General features: G+C 46.3%; 1 protein-coding gene across 1 annotated transcript; it reads left to right on the top strand.

The window, feature by feature from the left end:
- Positions 1 to 7,400: 7,400 nt before the first annotated feature.
- nexmifb (neurite extension and migration factor b) lies at positions 7,401 to 17,225 on the top strand. Its single transcript, XM_085370145.1, has 2 exons — positions 7,401 to 7,482; positions 13,027 to 17,225. The coding sequence occupies exons 1-2, from the start codon at positions 7,401 to 7,403 to the stop codon at positions 17,223 to 17,225; spliced, it is 4,281 nt and encodes a 1,426-aa protein (XP_085226271.1).
- Positions 17,226 to 17,262: the final 37 nt, after the last annotated feature.

Raw genomic sequence — 17,262 nt, 5'->3', positions numbered from 1 at the left:
GGAAGAGAGAAAACAAAAACAAAAAAAAAACAAACTCCTGGGTCACCTGTATGGAGAGAAAGAAAAACAAAAAAAACAGGGGAGACAGCAAACAACAAAGAGCAACATAATAATAAAATAAAAAAAGCACCATCACAATAAACTAGCTAGTCATAGATATCAATAGTTACTAAATAATAAACGATATTGTGCAGCACGCAAGATAGACAGCGCACAGTGTGCTTTGAGGCAGCAGCCAAGAAAGCTGTAGTCCGCATCTGTGAATACCCATGTGTACACCTGTGTGCATACCTGTGTGGATCAGCATGCTTGCATTCCAAAGGTTTCTCCATGTAATGATCTGCTAGAGAGTGTGGGGGGGCCACAGCCCCGTCCTCTATGGTATCAAGCAGGTATGGAGGAGATCAAAACTCCAGACATCCAGAGGCCCCCAGAACACAAGAGACCAAGGAAGACCCACAGAGGGGCAGCCGCGCCACTGTCCCAGTAAGAGCTGAGGAGAGTCCCAGATGAGAGCTCATTCAGCAGCCGCGGAGCAGAAGCCAGGGGGAGTTGCAGTGACGCGCCCGTGAGCTCCGCCGGCAGCCAGCTGTGCCTGAGTGACCGAGCCCCAGGTCGAGAGGCCGGGGGCACCCCACCTCCAAAGTGGCCCGAGCGAGCCCCAATAAGCGGCCGCCAAGGAGTGAGCCGGTGTGTACCCGGACGCCCACCCCCAGATACAAAGAACCACCAACGCACCGATACCTGAGGGAGTCCGCCACCGGCAGGGGAAGTGGTGGTGGGTGGAGATAGGCCTCCAAACCTTGGAGGGCCCGAGATGTCCCCAGAGAGGTGGCGTCTGATACCCAACCTGACATATAGACACAGACATACAGGCACACACAGACACAAACATCCATTCCCACCCTCATGCTCTCATATGTACTTCACACTCAACCGACGTGGAGACAGACATAAAGGGACGCTGTATACACGATCACACTCCCCAAGCGTACTCTACTAACCGGGTCTAGGTACCCTTGCCCCTGGAGGGGGGAACTGCACCCAGACCCAGGTGGTGTTACCCTTTTCCCTGCGGTGGGGAGAGGCAGACCGCCCCGACTCCGCAGCAGCAGGGAGGCCCCAGACCGCAGTCGGACGGCCCACTCCTCCTAGCCCCCCCGCTCCAGTAGGCCGCAGAGAATGGGGGTGAGAGAAGACTCCAAACCTCCCTCCACCCGCTCATTGTAGTGTTGATGCATGTGTGTTCTAAGGTGCAATTAAAACCCAGGAGGGCATAGAGCTACCTGCCAGAGAGCAGCAGGTAAGCGCATAGTCCCTCCTGCTAGCCCTCAATGTCTACATGTATTTAAAATTGAGAGGTGGGCAACGACGCCAGGGGTGAGGTGTACACCCTGATGGTAACTTGGACTCCGTGTATCGTGCCCACCCCCAAGATCCTATATGTATGTGTAATGAGAGTGTGAGTAATGTGAATGTCTAAGTTGTGGGATAAAATTGAGGCAGAGGCAGCCAGAAGGGGACAGAGGGGGGGGGTAGCCTCCTCTGCATCCTGGTGACATACCCCTACTCCAAGGCCCTGCATGTGTGGGTGGTTGTGGTGGAGCAGGAGGAGGGAGGCAGCAAAAATGTTTTTAAAAAAAGAGTATGTTCTGTGAATGAACAAAAAAATTCCTGCCTTATAATTACAGGACAATCTAGTCAATGTGCTACCTGAAAATCTACCGTAATATAATTTTACAGACTTTTACAGTCAAAGACTCATGCTGCCAGATTTCTTTCTTTAATGTTGCAGAATTTCTATATTATGTAGGAAAACTGAGATGTAATGTTGAAAATGGGCTTCTTTTTCTCATATTGAGATATTTTAGGGATTAAATGTTGAACGTGTAAACAGTTAAACTCCTTTACACTGACAGAAAGGATGGGTTTCACTGGTCTGCTCCACTTAAGCTGAAAGTGGGCTCCATGTGGGGCATGATGTAAACTGAGCTTGACATCCCTGCTCTGTGGGTACTGCAGAGTAAAGCGTGCTAATAGAGGTGAAATGCTTTCAGCATCAAAATGCTCAAACCTGGAAATCATCGACAGCTCGCAGAGAACTTTTTCAGCTTTGCTGCTCCGTTTAAACATTTGCAGTTTGTTAACAAGTTGTATAACTCTGTCAAGTCTTCAAGTTGTATTTTTTTTACAGCGTAGCAGTTCTATGCAATCTGTCATATTTTGCATTTGAAAAGTAGCCTCAGTCCATTCCTGTTTCTGCACTTTATAGGAAAACAAACTAAATGTGTTTTTTTTTTATTGTTAAATGCTGCGTATCTAAGTCATTTAATAGTCCACTTATCTGCAATCTCCGCCTGTTACAAAGTGCATACGTTTCCATAATCATTTTAAATAGGAAAAATCACTTTGCTGCGTCCAGGGTAGAACACCTCCTTTAATCTGCAGCAATTTCCTGTATATCGATCATTTCCGCACATATAAATGATCCCATTGTCAGAAGCTTGTATTAAAATAACCTGCAATTATTTTAAATAAATCCTCGAGAACACGCGATGATATAAAAGAAATTATGTTTCTATCTGTTTAATATTTAAAAAAACACCCTGAAACCTGACATAGGGGATTAATGTTGCAATAACAGGCACAATTCGCTCAAGTCATTTAATGGAGTAGTTACTGCGTGTGATTATTACGGCATTTGCGAAAACAGAGCAGCAAACAACTTGAAATGAAATGCAATAGTAACAACAGTAAAACAATAAGGCCTTAATGCTTCTGTATTGTGTCCACAGCGGCTAGAAGTGAATGAACGCTTACTTAAACAATTTATCGAGCTGCGACTTTAACAGAAATTAAAGCGGTATTATGCTGCATTGAATTATATTTCGGCGGCTTTTCCAACAAGAGACCAGAGATCTTACTTAGCTATTCCTGAAGACACGGAAAGCATTTTATCCAGGGTTAGCTAAAGAAAGATTAAAAGCACAGGTTTGGAAGTCTGAGCCCTTATTACCTTAATAACTAAATAAGTAAACATTAACCGTAATCAAAGATATTTAAAACGGTGACGGTGCACGCTAAGGCCATGGAGGCTTGGATTAAATCCCATCATCAGTGTCACTCATACTATATTTCAGCAGGCTTGCAGTCATTTTAATAGGAAGATAGCATTAATGGCTTGAGCGTTTTCCTGCCATACACTCCTGGGCCTGCACCTTCATTTTGGAGTATGCAGAGGCCTGAGGGGGTAACAGTAGCTACAATTGTCCAGATCTGTCTCTGCAGGTTGTGCTGCACTGATAAAGATCCAACTCTATAATCCTGATTCATAGTGAATCTTTACCTATCAGATGCTTCCTGGGCTCTCCAGCAGCCCGTGATTGACAGTGATTATCTCAAACGCAGGCTGTATCTCTGCCATCACCGTGGCCGTGTCAGGGGGGTTTTAGGTGAGGATGTTGGATCAAATACAGCAGCAAACAGCTGACAAGGAAGGTGCACAGTAGCAGAGGCGCGTGTAGGAAACACCATTGAATTAAGATTTGCAGATAAGGAATCTTTTTTTCCCTCCCTCTCCATGTGTCAGAGACAAAATCATTGAGATTTCTCCTCAGCAGCAGCAACAGCAGCACCGGCCTAACCTGCAGAGCACGCTCATGACACGAGTTAGCCGGTGTGAGCTTTGTGTTGAAGAGGCAGCTGAAACACAAACAGCGGGACAACACGGGAAGCATATGGTGCTAGCGATGCAGCAGTTGTTGCTGTCAAAAACATAAATGCTGCTGAACACTGTTACTGCAGGTGCAAATTAGCAACACTGCTAATGTGTTCACCGTATTCGATGTCAGTCTTGTATTTCCTGGTCTAATTGTATGAGGGTTTGCATAATGGCCTTTGTTACAGCACGGCATTAAAAGAAAGATTAATACTGTGCCGCCATATCGACCAGCTATAATTGCAAACACCGATGGCTCACTCGTTTAACATGTTGGCATTCAGCAGGCGGTCATCTGCAGCAGTCTTTGCAATGTGTTCATTTGGAGCATTTATCAGAAGACGTGGCAACACGAGTTGATGCAAATGGTTCGATGAAAAAGAGTTTTCTGAGGTTTGCTTGGCCCTCGAAAGAGGAGAGCTCTGACATATGAGCTGCGAGGAGGCCCGCTGACCATTTGACAGAACAAAGCTCGCGTTTGTGAGACAGAAATGGAAGGAAGGGTTGGAAGGGAGTACCTACTTCTTCGTCTTCCTGTTCACAATAGCAGGGCAGGTCCACGTGTGTTAAAAAGCTACTTAAATTCTCAGTGTCATTCACGGTGTGGCTCTAAGCACTAAGGTTTTCTTCCCAAATTTAGAAAACCTGAAAGACGAGTCCAAACTGCTTTTACTGTGTGGGTCTGTGAATACAGTATGTGATATTTTTAAAATTCATGATGTGTGTACAATTGTGTGTGTGTATTGGATTTGTGCTTCTCTGTAGTCCTACCACGTAGTGCTGCAAGCTCACGAGCTCGGGAGTATTACCATGAGTTGCGTGTGAGGCAGGTTACTCAGCCTGTCTGCAACCAGTGAACCTGCTCTGAAACCGTATACCTGCGCTGAAAACAGGAGTCGCCATTTCAGCGCTGTCTGTTTGGATCAGTGTTCCCTGTGGCACTATGCCCTCTTTGAGAGCTCCTCTGTTGGGGATCTATTCCTTAGCCCCTGACTCCATCCCTCTGTTGGCACAATGGCCCCTTTGTACCTACATATACTACTGCTGTGGGACCTTGCCTCGTAGTTTTTGGCAATTATACACAATCCCACTCCATCTATCCCCCTCGTTGCCGCTTCATTGACGAGAAATGCAATTGGATCGAGGAGAAATGCGGTGAAACGGAGACCCGGGAAGAGGCTTGCAGGAATTAGATTGTGGCGCTGATAAGTTCCATATAGAGCAAGTAAACATGTTCTTATCTTGTTATCCAGCTTACACATTAACACATGGCGCGTGTGGAGGAGGGTTTAAAAGGATAAATCAAATTCTAATCATTCTGTTTGGCTTTTTCCGCTCGCTGCTCTTTGTCTCTATTTCAGTTTCTCATCGTGCAAAGGACCCCAGCCCACATGCAAGAACAATGGAGGGGGGTCAGAAGTGCTAGCTATTTTCCTACACCTGCTGAATGCTACAGAAATGAGTGCACAGTGATTATGTGCCCTAATGTGTGGTGTTTAAAGAGTGGTTTCCCGCAGCAGAGTTAAATGGTGGTGCCCTCTGTGAAGTATTAATGATGTGGATGGATGAATCAGGTCGGCACAAACCTGTTGACGGCAGCCGTGGCGCTCTCTTAAAGCTGCACCCAGACATCAGGCTTAACCGCTTGGCAAATTGGACATGCTTGTTGGCTGTAGCTCCAATTTATGTGCACTCTCTATTGCAGTTAGTCCATCTTCATTATTGAAATGGCCTCTCGTCAGGTCTTGACAGAGTGGTGGAGATGGTAAAGGGTGGAGTGCGCGTGTGGTGGTGGGGGCACATACAGAAGAATCATGAATAATGTGGAAAATAAACACATTTGAAGCTGGCAGAAGGGGTGTTGGGAGTGTTGTTAAATGCCTGGCTTTCATTTTCTCTCTGCTCCTCTCTCCCTCTCTCCATGTGATTGTATGTGCAGCCTCTGCCAGTGGATGTTGATGCTGATCCTCAGCCTTGGGGCTTTATCTAACACACATGCAACCGAGCATAAACACAGACACACACACACAAGCAGCTCTCAGTGCTGAACTCTAGCAGCACCTGTGTGGCTTGACCAGCATCCCAGCTGTGTGTTGTGTCACAGCCATGCTGGAGACACATTGCTCGGTGGCCACAGCCTATATTTAATAGGTTGCTGTTGTGGCTTCGCTATTCACCTCGGGATCGTTGCATTGGTGATGGCCGATAAAGCTGAGCCCAGCTCAACCGCGTCATCCCGTTTGGTGGCGATATCCGCTTCCAACTCGCGCATTGTTGCAGGCAACACGTTTATTGCCGGATGTCAAATTTCAGCTCCTCGGTGAGGCGAATTGATAGGAGATGGCCTCAAAACCATTTCGTAGCTCTGTAAATGTACACTTAAGCCCAGGCTTTGGGTATAACAGTGCTTCTCTTTGAAGAGAAGAACAGGATCTAACTGAGTCTACCTACAGGGTCCCTGTACCTGCTGCACACATGAGTAGATGTGATGGCTCATGAGGTAATTACCCACTGAGCTGGTCTGTAAGCTGAAGCAGGGGTTCCCTTCAGGTAGCGCTCTCGCTCAGGTCAGTGAACAGCTAATGACATTTAGAAGAAATAGGATGAAAGAGGTGGCAGTTGGTTGTAGTCAGCCACACACTACCTTTGTCTTATTGTCTGCCGTCTGTCTTAATCTCGCAGCCACCCTTTTCACACCACAAGGAGATCGTGTTATTAGATCCCCTCCCTGGGCTCATTTGTCATCCTGCAGCACCACTCCTCTAGAGGAGGACTGCAGGAGAGGAAAAAAGAAAACAATATAAGCAGGCAGGAGGCCACAACATCAAATGTTCATCATTTACCAGCCCAGAGTCTCTCTTATCGCCATTATTCTTTCACAATCACAGCAGATTAATATGCTTTCTTTTTGTTGCCCCTCTTACTGTGTCTATTTTTAAAAGGCCGACAAACTTCAACCTCTCTTCTCTCCTCTACCCTTTAACATGTTATTTTGTATTACGCCGTACCCGGCCCTCGCACGCGTGTACTCTCAATCATCCCCCACCCCCACTTTTCACCATCACTTGCTACAATAAAAAGTATTGTCAGTGTTCACAGTTTGCTGTCACCGCCTCAGTCACATCTCTTTAATCTCTCCTCTTTGAGCTCCTTCAGATTTCGTGCTGCTGAGGCGCACGAGAGGGAGAGAGTCAACTAATTACAATAAACAAATATGCTCAGAGCCGCCTATGTAAGGTTGGCATAGGTTAACAACTCTGCTATAAATGTTAAATGAAGCTTAAAATAGGATCGTATGGCATACAGTTGCCATAGCGAGCCAAGCTGCGATTCTTTGTGTACTTTCGTGGTTGGCAAAGTTTAAATTAATCTTAGACACGAATCTGTGATACGGAGAAGAAATGAGTGATTGTTTGATGCCCCAAGGGCCTGTTTGATGCCTCTATCGCGTTTGGAGCTTTTTCTTGAACCGCCACAACTTTGTTTGTCTGTGCTTAGCGTCGGTCTTTTGTTGTAATGAAATCTAATGCACTGCCGTTGATGCCTTTCTGCCTCAGACGCATGGCGGTCGCCCTTTTTTACCGATTGCCTTCTTACTCACGTCTCTTTCTATTTCTCTTTGTCTTTCAACAGGTGGGACAGTCAAAATGATGCGTGGGTGGTGCAGCGTTGAGCCGTATTGATGGATGTGTTAACAGACAGCAGTCTCACATTGATTGTGAAGACTTCAGAACCTGAGAATCCAAATGCAGTGGAGAGCACAGGTAACTATTCAGGTATAGCTCGTTAACACAATGTTTTTTGTGTTTTTTTTAAGTAACTCACATGAATGCTAATTTTGCTCTTTATTTCTCAGCTTTAAACATTTAGAGAAACTTGGTTGCAGAAGAGAGTTTTTTTTTTTAATTTGCCCAAGAATATTTAAGCACTCATTAAAATAAACGAAAGCTTATTAACAACAGTTTCTCTCACAACACATTTAAAACTTTGAAAAGACAATTAGTATTAGCACATAGCACAGAATTAGCGTTCCTTGAATTAGCTTTTCACCCTCAGTTTTAAGCTCTTTTACAAGATATGGGGAGCGTGAAACACATCCTGTGTGTTTTTTTTTTTAATGAAAAGTGGAAAAGAATTATTAATTGAAGCTTTTTAAGCTGTTGTTAATCCTCTCTGCTTATGCTTCCACAACGCAGAAATATAAATCTATCTTTTCTCATAAAAAGCTGCAAATATAAAAGTGGGTGGAGCCATTAATTCTCTCACACACATTTATTAGCATCGTGAAAACAAAAGGTCTGCATCATTGTTTTAATAATAACTGTATTGTTATTTTATTTTCTTGTTATATTTCAGTTTTGGGCTTCTGTTTTTTTTTCTCTGCAAAATCTCAGAAACCGAAACCTTGATTAGTAATTATATATTTGCAGGAAAAAAGGTTGCAAATGCTTTGAAACTGCTACGATTTCTACACTGCGCATTGTCGTCTGAACTTCATTTACTCTACATAGTTTCACTTAACTCTTTACCCCTTGAAAGCCTACGAGGAGTAACCCTTGAAGTTCCTGTCTGACCTGAGTGGTTTCTGTCATATTTCAGGCCTGCCTATATAACGCAATGACTTGTTGGTTCCTAAGAAGTTAGTGAAGGTGGTCCCTGCCTATGCAGCTACCCTTGAAAAAACGGTCTTCAAACCACATCTTTATTGATATAAACTGAAGTGTCAAAAGTCATCATTAGACGTTGTCTAATGGGGAAAGGATTAATCAGTAACACACAAAAACATGCATTTTTGGAAGTAAGGGAATTTCAATAATACAAACTCGCCCTTATGGGGGATAGTCAGATGAGAGTCAGATGTTGTGATTAAGGAACACCTGACTCCAAAGACCGTCTGCAATTTGACGTTGGAGTGCGAGATGGACTCGAGCCTGTCTCCAAATAAAGACAAACATCTGGTTAGTGCCAAATTCTGCCCTCATGAAGAAAGAACCAACTTTCACAGGACTTTAAGAGGACTTTAGGAGGAATGTTATGAAGATGGGCATAACTGTGTCCAAGTCAAGGAATTTTAGGACTTTTGTAGCTTTCCTTGCAAATATCATACCAAGGGCACCAGAAGAGAGACAGCAAAACACCTTCGGAAAGTTATACAATTTGCTAAATTCACTTGTTCCCTGTCCACTATGAAAAACGCACACAATTATTTATGAATTAGTCCAGTTCGATTTTGTTTTTTTTACTTTTTGCAACCACATATCAATTTAGAAATCCTGGTATCTCCAAAGGGTTTACAAATGTTTTCTTCTGAAAGGTATATGAGCTACTTTTGCTGCTGCCTTATTCACAAGGGGTCTCCACAGTTGCTAGCTCCACATGTTTGATTTGGCAGAATTTTTATTTTTGTTTTGCACCAGATGCCTTTTCTGATGGAACCCAAAGGGATCTGCGTCTCTTTCCTGGATCAAACTGGAGAGCTTTCAGTGCTAGGCAAATGTGTAAGCCATTACAATATGGGGTCACTTTTCTTTTAGCTGAATAAATGGTTTTTAAAACCAAATCTAACTCAAAAGAAATCAGATAGCAGTGCAATCTCTTCCTTTTTACTGGACAATAAGCCCTACTGCTGCTGTGCATATTCAGTCATTCACCCACCACCTACTTCTCCCCATAGTTTCTACCAAGCACCACTGATCCTTCGATGAGGTTTATCTCGGTGTTTCAGCTCTGGTCAGCCTCAGTTGGAACTGAGACAGATTATCCCCAGCACTTGCCTGCTCCTTGAGAGGCAGCAAGAGGAAAAGAGAGCAAGAGAGACGAGGAGAGGTGGAATGAGAGCATTAAAAAAAATACAGGAGAGAGTAAAAGCAGCTCCATTGAGCAGGAATAGGGTAGTTCTTTGAGGAGGATGGCCATGAATCATGCCGCAGTTACTCACCACTTATTACGAACATCCTGTACTGGCCGGATTGATCTCCCCCCCCCCACCCCACCACAACCCCCACTACCATTCACAAAATGTCATATAGTGAAGATGGAGCAAGCGGCTTCTGTGGCTGGCCTACCAGCTGGATGACTGAACGCCCCGGGTGGCTGAGCTGCAGAATGGCTAGCTCTGCATTTTACGATTGTAAAAGCCTCCATGTAATGGGGATAAGAAGCAGGAAGTTGGAAGGAAAAAAGGGTGGAAGAAGGGATGAAAAGGGGGATGGAAAAAGGAATGCTTTCTAAAAGCCATGGCAAAAGGGGAAAAGGCCATGTCAGCTGTTTTCATTTGCATTGTGTGTCATATTGTGATATCTGAAAAATGTGTTCCTTTGGCCATTCCTTTGGAGAAAATGCATGAATTTAATTTAATGTCAGTGACAGGTGTTTCTGTTATTCTTAGGCTTTTCTGCTTTCTTTGCTTTATAATGTAGCTCTAATTGGAATGTAATTAAAGAGAAAAAAGGCATACACGTGTATGCGCACGTGTGGCATCTGACACACTAATAGATAGGCACACAGGCGCCAACTAGTCTCTCCCCTCATGTCCATGACCGTGTCCCTCGGCATGGGCTTGTTACCGTGCAGAGCTGCCTGGCACAAAGCAGCCTGGGCCTACCTCAGGTGGACGAAGCCCCGAATGTTATGGCTAGAAAAAGAGATGTGTCTCGGAGAGCTCCGAGTGCTAACTGGTCTGGTCTGGTCTGGTCTAGTTTGGCAGTGATCGGGCTGTCTAGCATGCCTGGGCTTGGCAGTGTTGGGAATCAGAAGATCACCACCACCTGCCAGCAGCCGGGGTCCTTCCATATGCTCAGTGGTGAATGTCCACGCCAGATTGCATGAGCCATGTCACATCCAGCCTCGGTTTCTATTCGAAGAGCTTCTCTCCCGATAACACCATTAGAAAAGTACAGCCGTGCTTGCAGGATCTCAGAGTGTATAAAGCTTGTTTTTTCTTTTTTGCTACTCTTTCTGTAAGCTAAATATTGGATTCTGGCAGCAGCGACTATTTTGGATGTGTATCTTGTTTACATTTGCCAGCTCAGATATTGTAGTAACATTATGTTGTACCATATCAGTGAATAGGAAGCTGCCGATCCCGCCTTTGACCCCAAATGTCAAACTCGATTTGTCAGCTACAGTCATCGCTGTAAGACCCAGTGTGTGTGTGTGTGTGTGTGTGTGTGTGTGTGTTTGTATACCTGTCTGACTGACTGATCTGTGGCACATTCTGAACAGCTGAAGAGCTAATGGTCCAGCTGGAGACAGATGGCCTCTCGATAACACTATACCCCCAAGCCAATACTCACACTCTATCACTCTCCCTCTCATACACACACACACACACACACACACACACACACACACACACACACACACACACACACACACACACACTTTCTGCCCCGCTCAGCACATACAACACACACACACACACATTGGACAGGATAGATTGTTAATCCATTATAAACCCCGAGGAAACACATTTCTCAATATGAGTTTAATGTTTCACGGCAATTTTGACCAATCTTTCGGCGATATTTGGTGGCAGCTTAAGTTACACGTGAGCACAGAGGGATGAAGGAAGTTAATAACCTCTTTCCCTTTTCCTGTAACTTCCTCATTTCGGTGGCTTTGCACCTTTGTAGGGCGAGCGATAACTAATCTCTGCTTTATATTTGTCTTGTCTCTGCGTGCTGGAAATCTGCTCTGTTTACATGTAATTCACGATGAAGTGTGCTCACGAATGGAAAGCGTTTCCTTTTGTAGTCCTCCTCTTTATAGTAAGCGACCGTGTAAATTTGCTAGTATTCTATCTTAAATATAGAAAAAGGGTATCTGTCATGACTCTCCGCAGAGAACATGTGTCAGTCCCATGCTTTAGCTCTGAGGTCATTTTGGCTCACAGACTGAGAGGACCTGATGGCGAACGCCTCGCTGTGATGCTTCTGCAGCCTCTGACGAGTTGCTGCTATAACAGTTCTCTGACGATGAGAGGGAAAGAGAGGATGGATATTTCTCTAGAGGCTTTCTTCATTAAGAGTGACAGTACCGTAGTCGCATGCTTTTAGTAAGCACTGTGGCTGCTCCGGTGTGTCTGCAGGCCGCAGACCCATAGAGACCAGCTCTCAGAAATTTCATTACCTCATTAAATCACTCTCAAATCATATCCATATTCAAAGATTTACTCACCGCCAATACAGCAACGCTGAATACGGTTTGCTAAGCAGTCTTCCCCTCAAGCATTTATCACTACCTCAATAATGATTAGGCGCATCCATTCTAAAATGGGGGTTGTTGCTAGTTAACCTCTGTGAACACATTAATTGCTGTGCTAGGGTTTTCAATTTTATTTATTTTTTTCTCTCCCTGGCATCGTTTTAAAGAATATCTGGAAGGCAGCAGCTTGGGATTATAGAGGGAGGCAGGTGTGGATGGTATTGGTTATACAGTCTCCAACATATGGGCCTGTCGTGTCCCATGTGTACATACCTGCCTCCGCTGCTGTCATCTAATTATGCAGAGCAAACACAGCGATCTGCCTGCTGCTGCGAGCCACTCCTGCGAGTTTTGATTGTTACTCATCAGATGGATGTCTTCAACTGATTAAGACATTGTCACAAGTGACCTGTGGAAAATCACCAAAATCTACTTTTATTTGAGTCATTGTTTCGGTCGGTCTGTGTAATTTAATGGTATCTTGTTACTTAAAAGCTAGTAGATCTGCGTCTGCACAGAAACACTGCAGGGTGGGGGACATAAAGCAAGGTGGCTGCATTAATTTGATCTCGTATATACTGCTCGGGCAGGAACGACAACAGGCTCTTTGCATTATCACCTGCAAGCATGTGATACAATTGCTCGTTTTGTTCTGTCAAATAAGCCAATTAAAATTCTTGCAGCTCTGTATATCTTTCACTTTTGCCAGCATGCTAACATTACATAAAGGTGACTCCATTTCATCTTTGATCTTCTTTTTGTTTTAAGTGCTCTCAGAGTTTGGTGGGATTTCTTTATGGCTGTGTTGCTACTCGCCGAGTCTCAGCTTTCACATGTGAACATCAAGCAAGTAATGAGTAAGGAATTGTCCAACTTGACATTGCTAATACCTTTTATTGAATCTGGAACCAAAACTGAATTATTAATGTTTAAGGCTGGCATCATGAAATGACATTTTGAGCTCTAGGGGGTTAATTGACACTAATTGCGTCTGAGCAGCTTAGAAGAACGTCGGAGTAACTAAAAGAACAAAAACAATGTAATTTAACTTCACACTTACATTTCAAAGAGCTGAAATCTTTTTTCTTTTTTTCCCCCTGCAGGGCTATGTGAGCAGAGTAGCAATCTGAGTCTGTGCGGGCTCGTCGATGCTGCTCTCCCTCCGTCCTCGCCTCCACCTGCCGCAGAGACTTCACAACAGGCCTGCCCAGCGCATCAGAGGACCACTCCTACATCGCCAGCCCTCCCCTTGCCCCTTGGGACTGAGCCCACTCTGGGCCTAACAGTAGCCCCTTCCTCCAATGACCCTCCAACTGTGGTTCCCCATCTTCACCACACGCCCGCTCCCTCATCACTCTCTAGCCCAGCTGTAAGCTCCTGGGCGCCAACAGGAGACAACCAGAAAACGTCCCTTCCATTACCCGTTGCCCTCCCTCTATCAGCGACAATGATGGAGCCTGGCACTGTGTCTGGCCTGACGGAGGAGTGTCTTCTTCAGCCTAACCGAACTTGCCTCGGCTGCTTCATTGAAACACGTGATGCCACTGACCCTAACGCCATCCAGAACACACCCCACGACCCCACCGCCAACCCTGACACGGAGACTGGTCTAAGTGTAAGGATAGGGGATGTGAGCCGAGAGGACTTCTCTGACATCAACAACATCAGCATTCAGTGCCTGAGCCACGCGGGGGAGGCAGTGAGTCACTATGGAGAACAGCTCCTCTCTGACCAGCTACTTAGCTTTCCTCTGCCAAAAGCCCCAGGTGAGGGCAAGAGAGGGGATGCAAACAAAACAACAGGGGACTGCGATGACCCCGAAGATGATGCAACAGCTAAGAATTTGTATGAAGGACTGTTACTAGACAAGGTTAGTGGAGAAGAAGTTCTCCTGGCTAACGCCAGCCAGGACTGGGGCTACTTTGAGTCTTTTATCAGTGAGAGTAAGATGGAACTGCTGGACCTTTGTTCTAAGAATGAACTGTCGGTCAACCTCTTCTCAGAGGAAGATGTCGACAATCTGTTTGACGATGAAGACGACGATTCAACATTAAGCAGTGATGTCTGTTCGCTCAAGATTCGTTATGAGTCTTTCCAGGACAACATGAGGGAAAAAACAAATGTTCTGCAGGAAGAGACGCAGTTCAACTTCTTCCCCAGTGTCCTGGCCAACTGTGCCAAGAAAGAGGAAGGAGCAGCAGTCTTGAGGAGAACCGCGGAGGATCTTCAGCCCAAAACTGATGAACTGATCCTGGAGGGAGCACAGGAAGGAAAAGCCGGGGACTGCAGTGCTAGGAGTCCACTTGATGGTTCCCACGGCTCGCCTATGTCCACTCCCAAAGTCAGCTACCTAATGGACTTCAATTCCACAGAGGAGTCAGGGGAGTTCAGTGATGACAGCTCCTGCACTGGCTCGTCCTCAGACACCCTGCAGGAGGGAAAGTTTAAAAAGAGCCACTCAAAGAGATTCCTCAGTCCCTCGAACCCTCTCAACTATGGCTTGCGTTCCAAAAGAAAGGTTCGATACAGCGATGATTACTTATATGATGTCGACTCGCTTGAGAGTGAGAAAAATGCGGAGAAAAAGGAGAAAGCCCCTGCTGGTCAGAAAGAAGAGGAGGATGTAGACTGGTGCCCCAAAAAACGCCGGAAATCCTGCCGCAAAGAGCCACCTGTGGTCATCAAGTACATCATCATCAACAGGTTTAAAGGAGAGAGACTCATGTCAGTGAAACTGGGCAAGCTGGACCCTGTGGATGCGACTGTGAGCTTAAATGCCGACACAGTAAGCAAATATGAGACACTGGCTCCTCTGAAGCATTTCTGGCAGGAGAAACAAAGAGAGAGACAGGAACAGCTTAAGCTGGCTGCCAGAGATAAACAACAACGCGGTTTTCATCTAAACGGACGCCACCATCGCCCTTTTAATTCTAGTCATCCCAAAAGGAAATACAAGATTGCAAACCGGCTTAAAGTTCAGAGGATTCACACTGTGGAGCAATCAGCAACAGCACAGTCCTTCCCTCTCTCTGATCGGGGCCAGGGAGGTGTCACTAAAGAAGAGGCCACCCCCACGGTAGGAGGAATAATAGCAGCCACAGGCCTCCCAGTCACATTAGACACAAACTCCATCACACACACAGTCACAGCCAAGAGCCGCTCCCAGGAGAGGGAGGAGAGGGAGGGGAGGAGATTGGGAGGAAATAAAACAGTCAGGATAAGGAAATTCAAAAGCGAAGCCAGGCTGAGGAGCAAGAAAATAAAAGAGGCAGAAGGAGAGGAGGGGAGGAGTGTGACGAATGAAACGGATGCCTGTGTCACTGCGGCACAGATTGAGGACCCCACTGCTGGGTTAGATGAGGCAGGCATTAGCTCAACTACAGTCAAACCACATTTCTCTGACAATACCGCCACCGCTCAAGCCGCTGAGGAGAAATTCCCCTTTGTTTCATCCACCTGCTCTCCTGACAAAGCTGCCTCCTCCTCAGAGGAGGTGGAGACGGGTGTCCCTGTCATCCCGGGGGGCTACCTGCAGACCCTGTTAGATGCCACAGACTCCTCAGGTGGAGCAGCTATCTCTTATTTCCCCCAGCAGTCCTCTAGGCAGCAGTATTCTCTTGGGCTGTCCCTGGAGGAGAAACAGTTTTCTTCTCTGCAGCTCGCTCAGAGCTGCGTCCTCTCGCCTCCCTCTGAGTCCGAGCTCCAGCAGTCTCCTCAGAACTGCCCCAGCTTCCCCCAGATGTGGCACCCACAGCTCTGTGCAAGTCACAGCCAGAGCTTTGGGTCTGAGACGCCCGAGACTCCCATCTTACCCAACAACTTCCCAGCTGCTGTTCCCCTGAATGACAGTCTGCCAGTGTCTAACTACAGCCAGCTGAGCCCTGAGGCTGACAGGCTGCTTTATGAGAAGAGCTACCTGAGTGAGTCTGGGCTGCAGCCCGGGGCAGATCTGCAAGTGTGTCAGTCTGCCTGCGTGGAGGGCCAGGTGCAATACCAGCGAGGGTCCCTGTGCACAGACAATGGCAGGCTCATCAGCTATGACTCAGTGGGCTCTCTGTCAGCCTCCTCCAGCAATTACAGCTCACTCAGCCTCAAGTCTTGTGAGCGAGAGGGTGAGGAGGAGGGCCGAGACAGCTTCTTAGCTCATTGCAGTCCTAAAGTGGTGATTCAGCAGAGTGTGGATGCCCTTACCCCACTCAGGGAGTCCTCAGACCTGCTGGATATCTCTAACTTCACCCCTGACAAGTTTAGGCACTCATCACTCTCAGAGCTTTCCCCTCCTGAGACCCCAAATCTGTCCCCTCAGGTTGTTGGGCGTGAGATGAAGATGGCAGGAAATGTTGGAGAATACCAGGATGTGAATGATATAAGCATGGACTGCAATAGGGAGGTAAAGTGGAACTGTGATGTCATACAGCAACAGGAGCGCACGGCAAGCGCATACCCGGTGGAGGACAACCAGTTTCCGCTACACAACTTCAACAATCAAGATGTCTTAGGTTTAGATAAAAAAGAGATGGCAGCTACAGAATTTGATGAACAGAATGGAGCGAAAAGCATAAAGTCAAAAAGGAAAGGCAGCTGCAAACAAACAGCAGGAGGACAGTGCCCGAAAAAGGTCCGGGCTCCGAGAGCCCCCAAGTCAGAGAAGGTCAAGACTCCCAAACAGAACTCTCGCTCCACCAAAAAGATAAAGGCCATGTTAGAGGGTAAAGCAGCAAAGAACCAGGCAGGTGGCACAGGCCTGACTGACAGTAGCAGCACTGGGGACTGGCCTGGCACCGGATGGTCGGAGAGTAACAGCCTGGTGGGGGATGACCAGAGAGAATTTGAGGAGCCCTCCAATATTCTGTCCAACATTGTCTCTGGCATGGCTGAGGTCCAAAGGTTCATGATGGCCTCCATTGAGCCACTGTGGAACCCCATGTCGGAGGCCTGCATGCCCTCTGAGGCCAACAGTCTCAACCTAAAGACCCTCAAAATCTTGGCAGGTACTGAGGCTGACCTGAAGAAAAAAGGAGCTGTGCTCACAGGGGCTGGGAGAGGCAGAAAGGCAGGGGGGAAAGGAGGCAAAAACCAGGCCAAATTCAACCCCTCTCATTCTTTATTCCCTCAACTTGCTCTAGGCTGTAACATGTTTGATAAACCCAACTTTATTAACCCCGGGCCTGCTCACAAAAAGCTGTACCGCCACAAGACGAGTGCAAAGTTCCCTCGGATTGAGACACTGAAGGGGAAGCGAGCTGAGAGAGACCCAAATAAGGACATAGCACTGATGACCTCTTTTGAGAAACTGAGGTAATATTTTGTTATCAGCTGCTGTTGTACCCCCTCCCCTC

Source organism: Diplotaxodon limnothrissa, linkage group LG2, assembly GCF_057381915.1.
Source record: "Diplotaxodon limnothrissa isolate DT_005_m linkage group LG2, D_limnothrissa_male_GT1.1, whole genome shotgun sequence".
In the NCBI taxonomy this organism is placed as follows: Eukaryota; Metazoa; Chordata; class Actinopteri; order Cichliformes; family Cichlidae; genus Diplotaxodon; species Diplotaxodon limnothrissa.
The sequence above is the reverse complement of the archived record's forward strand: the minus strand, read 5'-3'. Positions and strand labels throughout refer to the sequence as shown.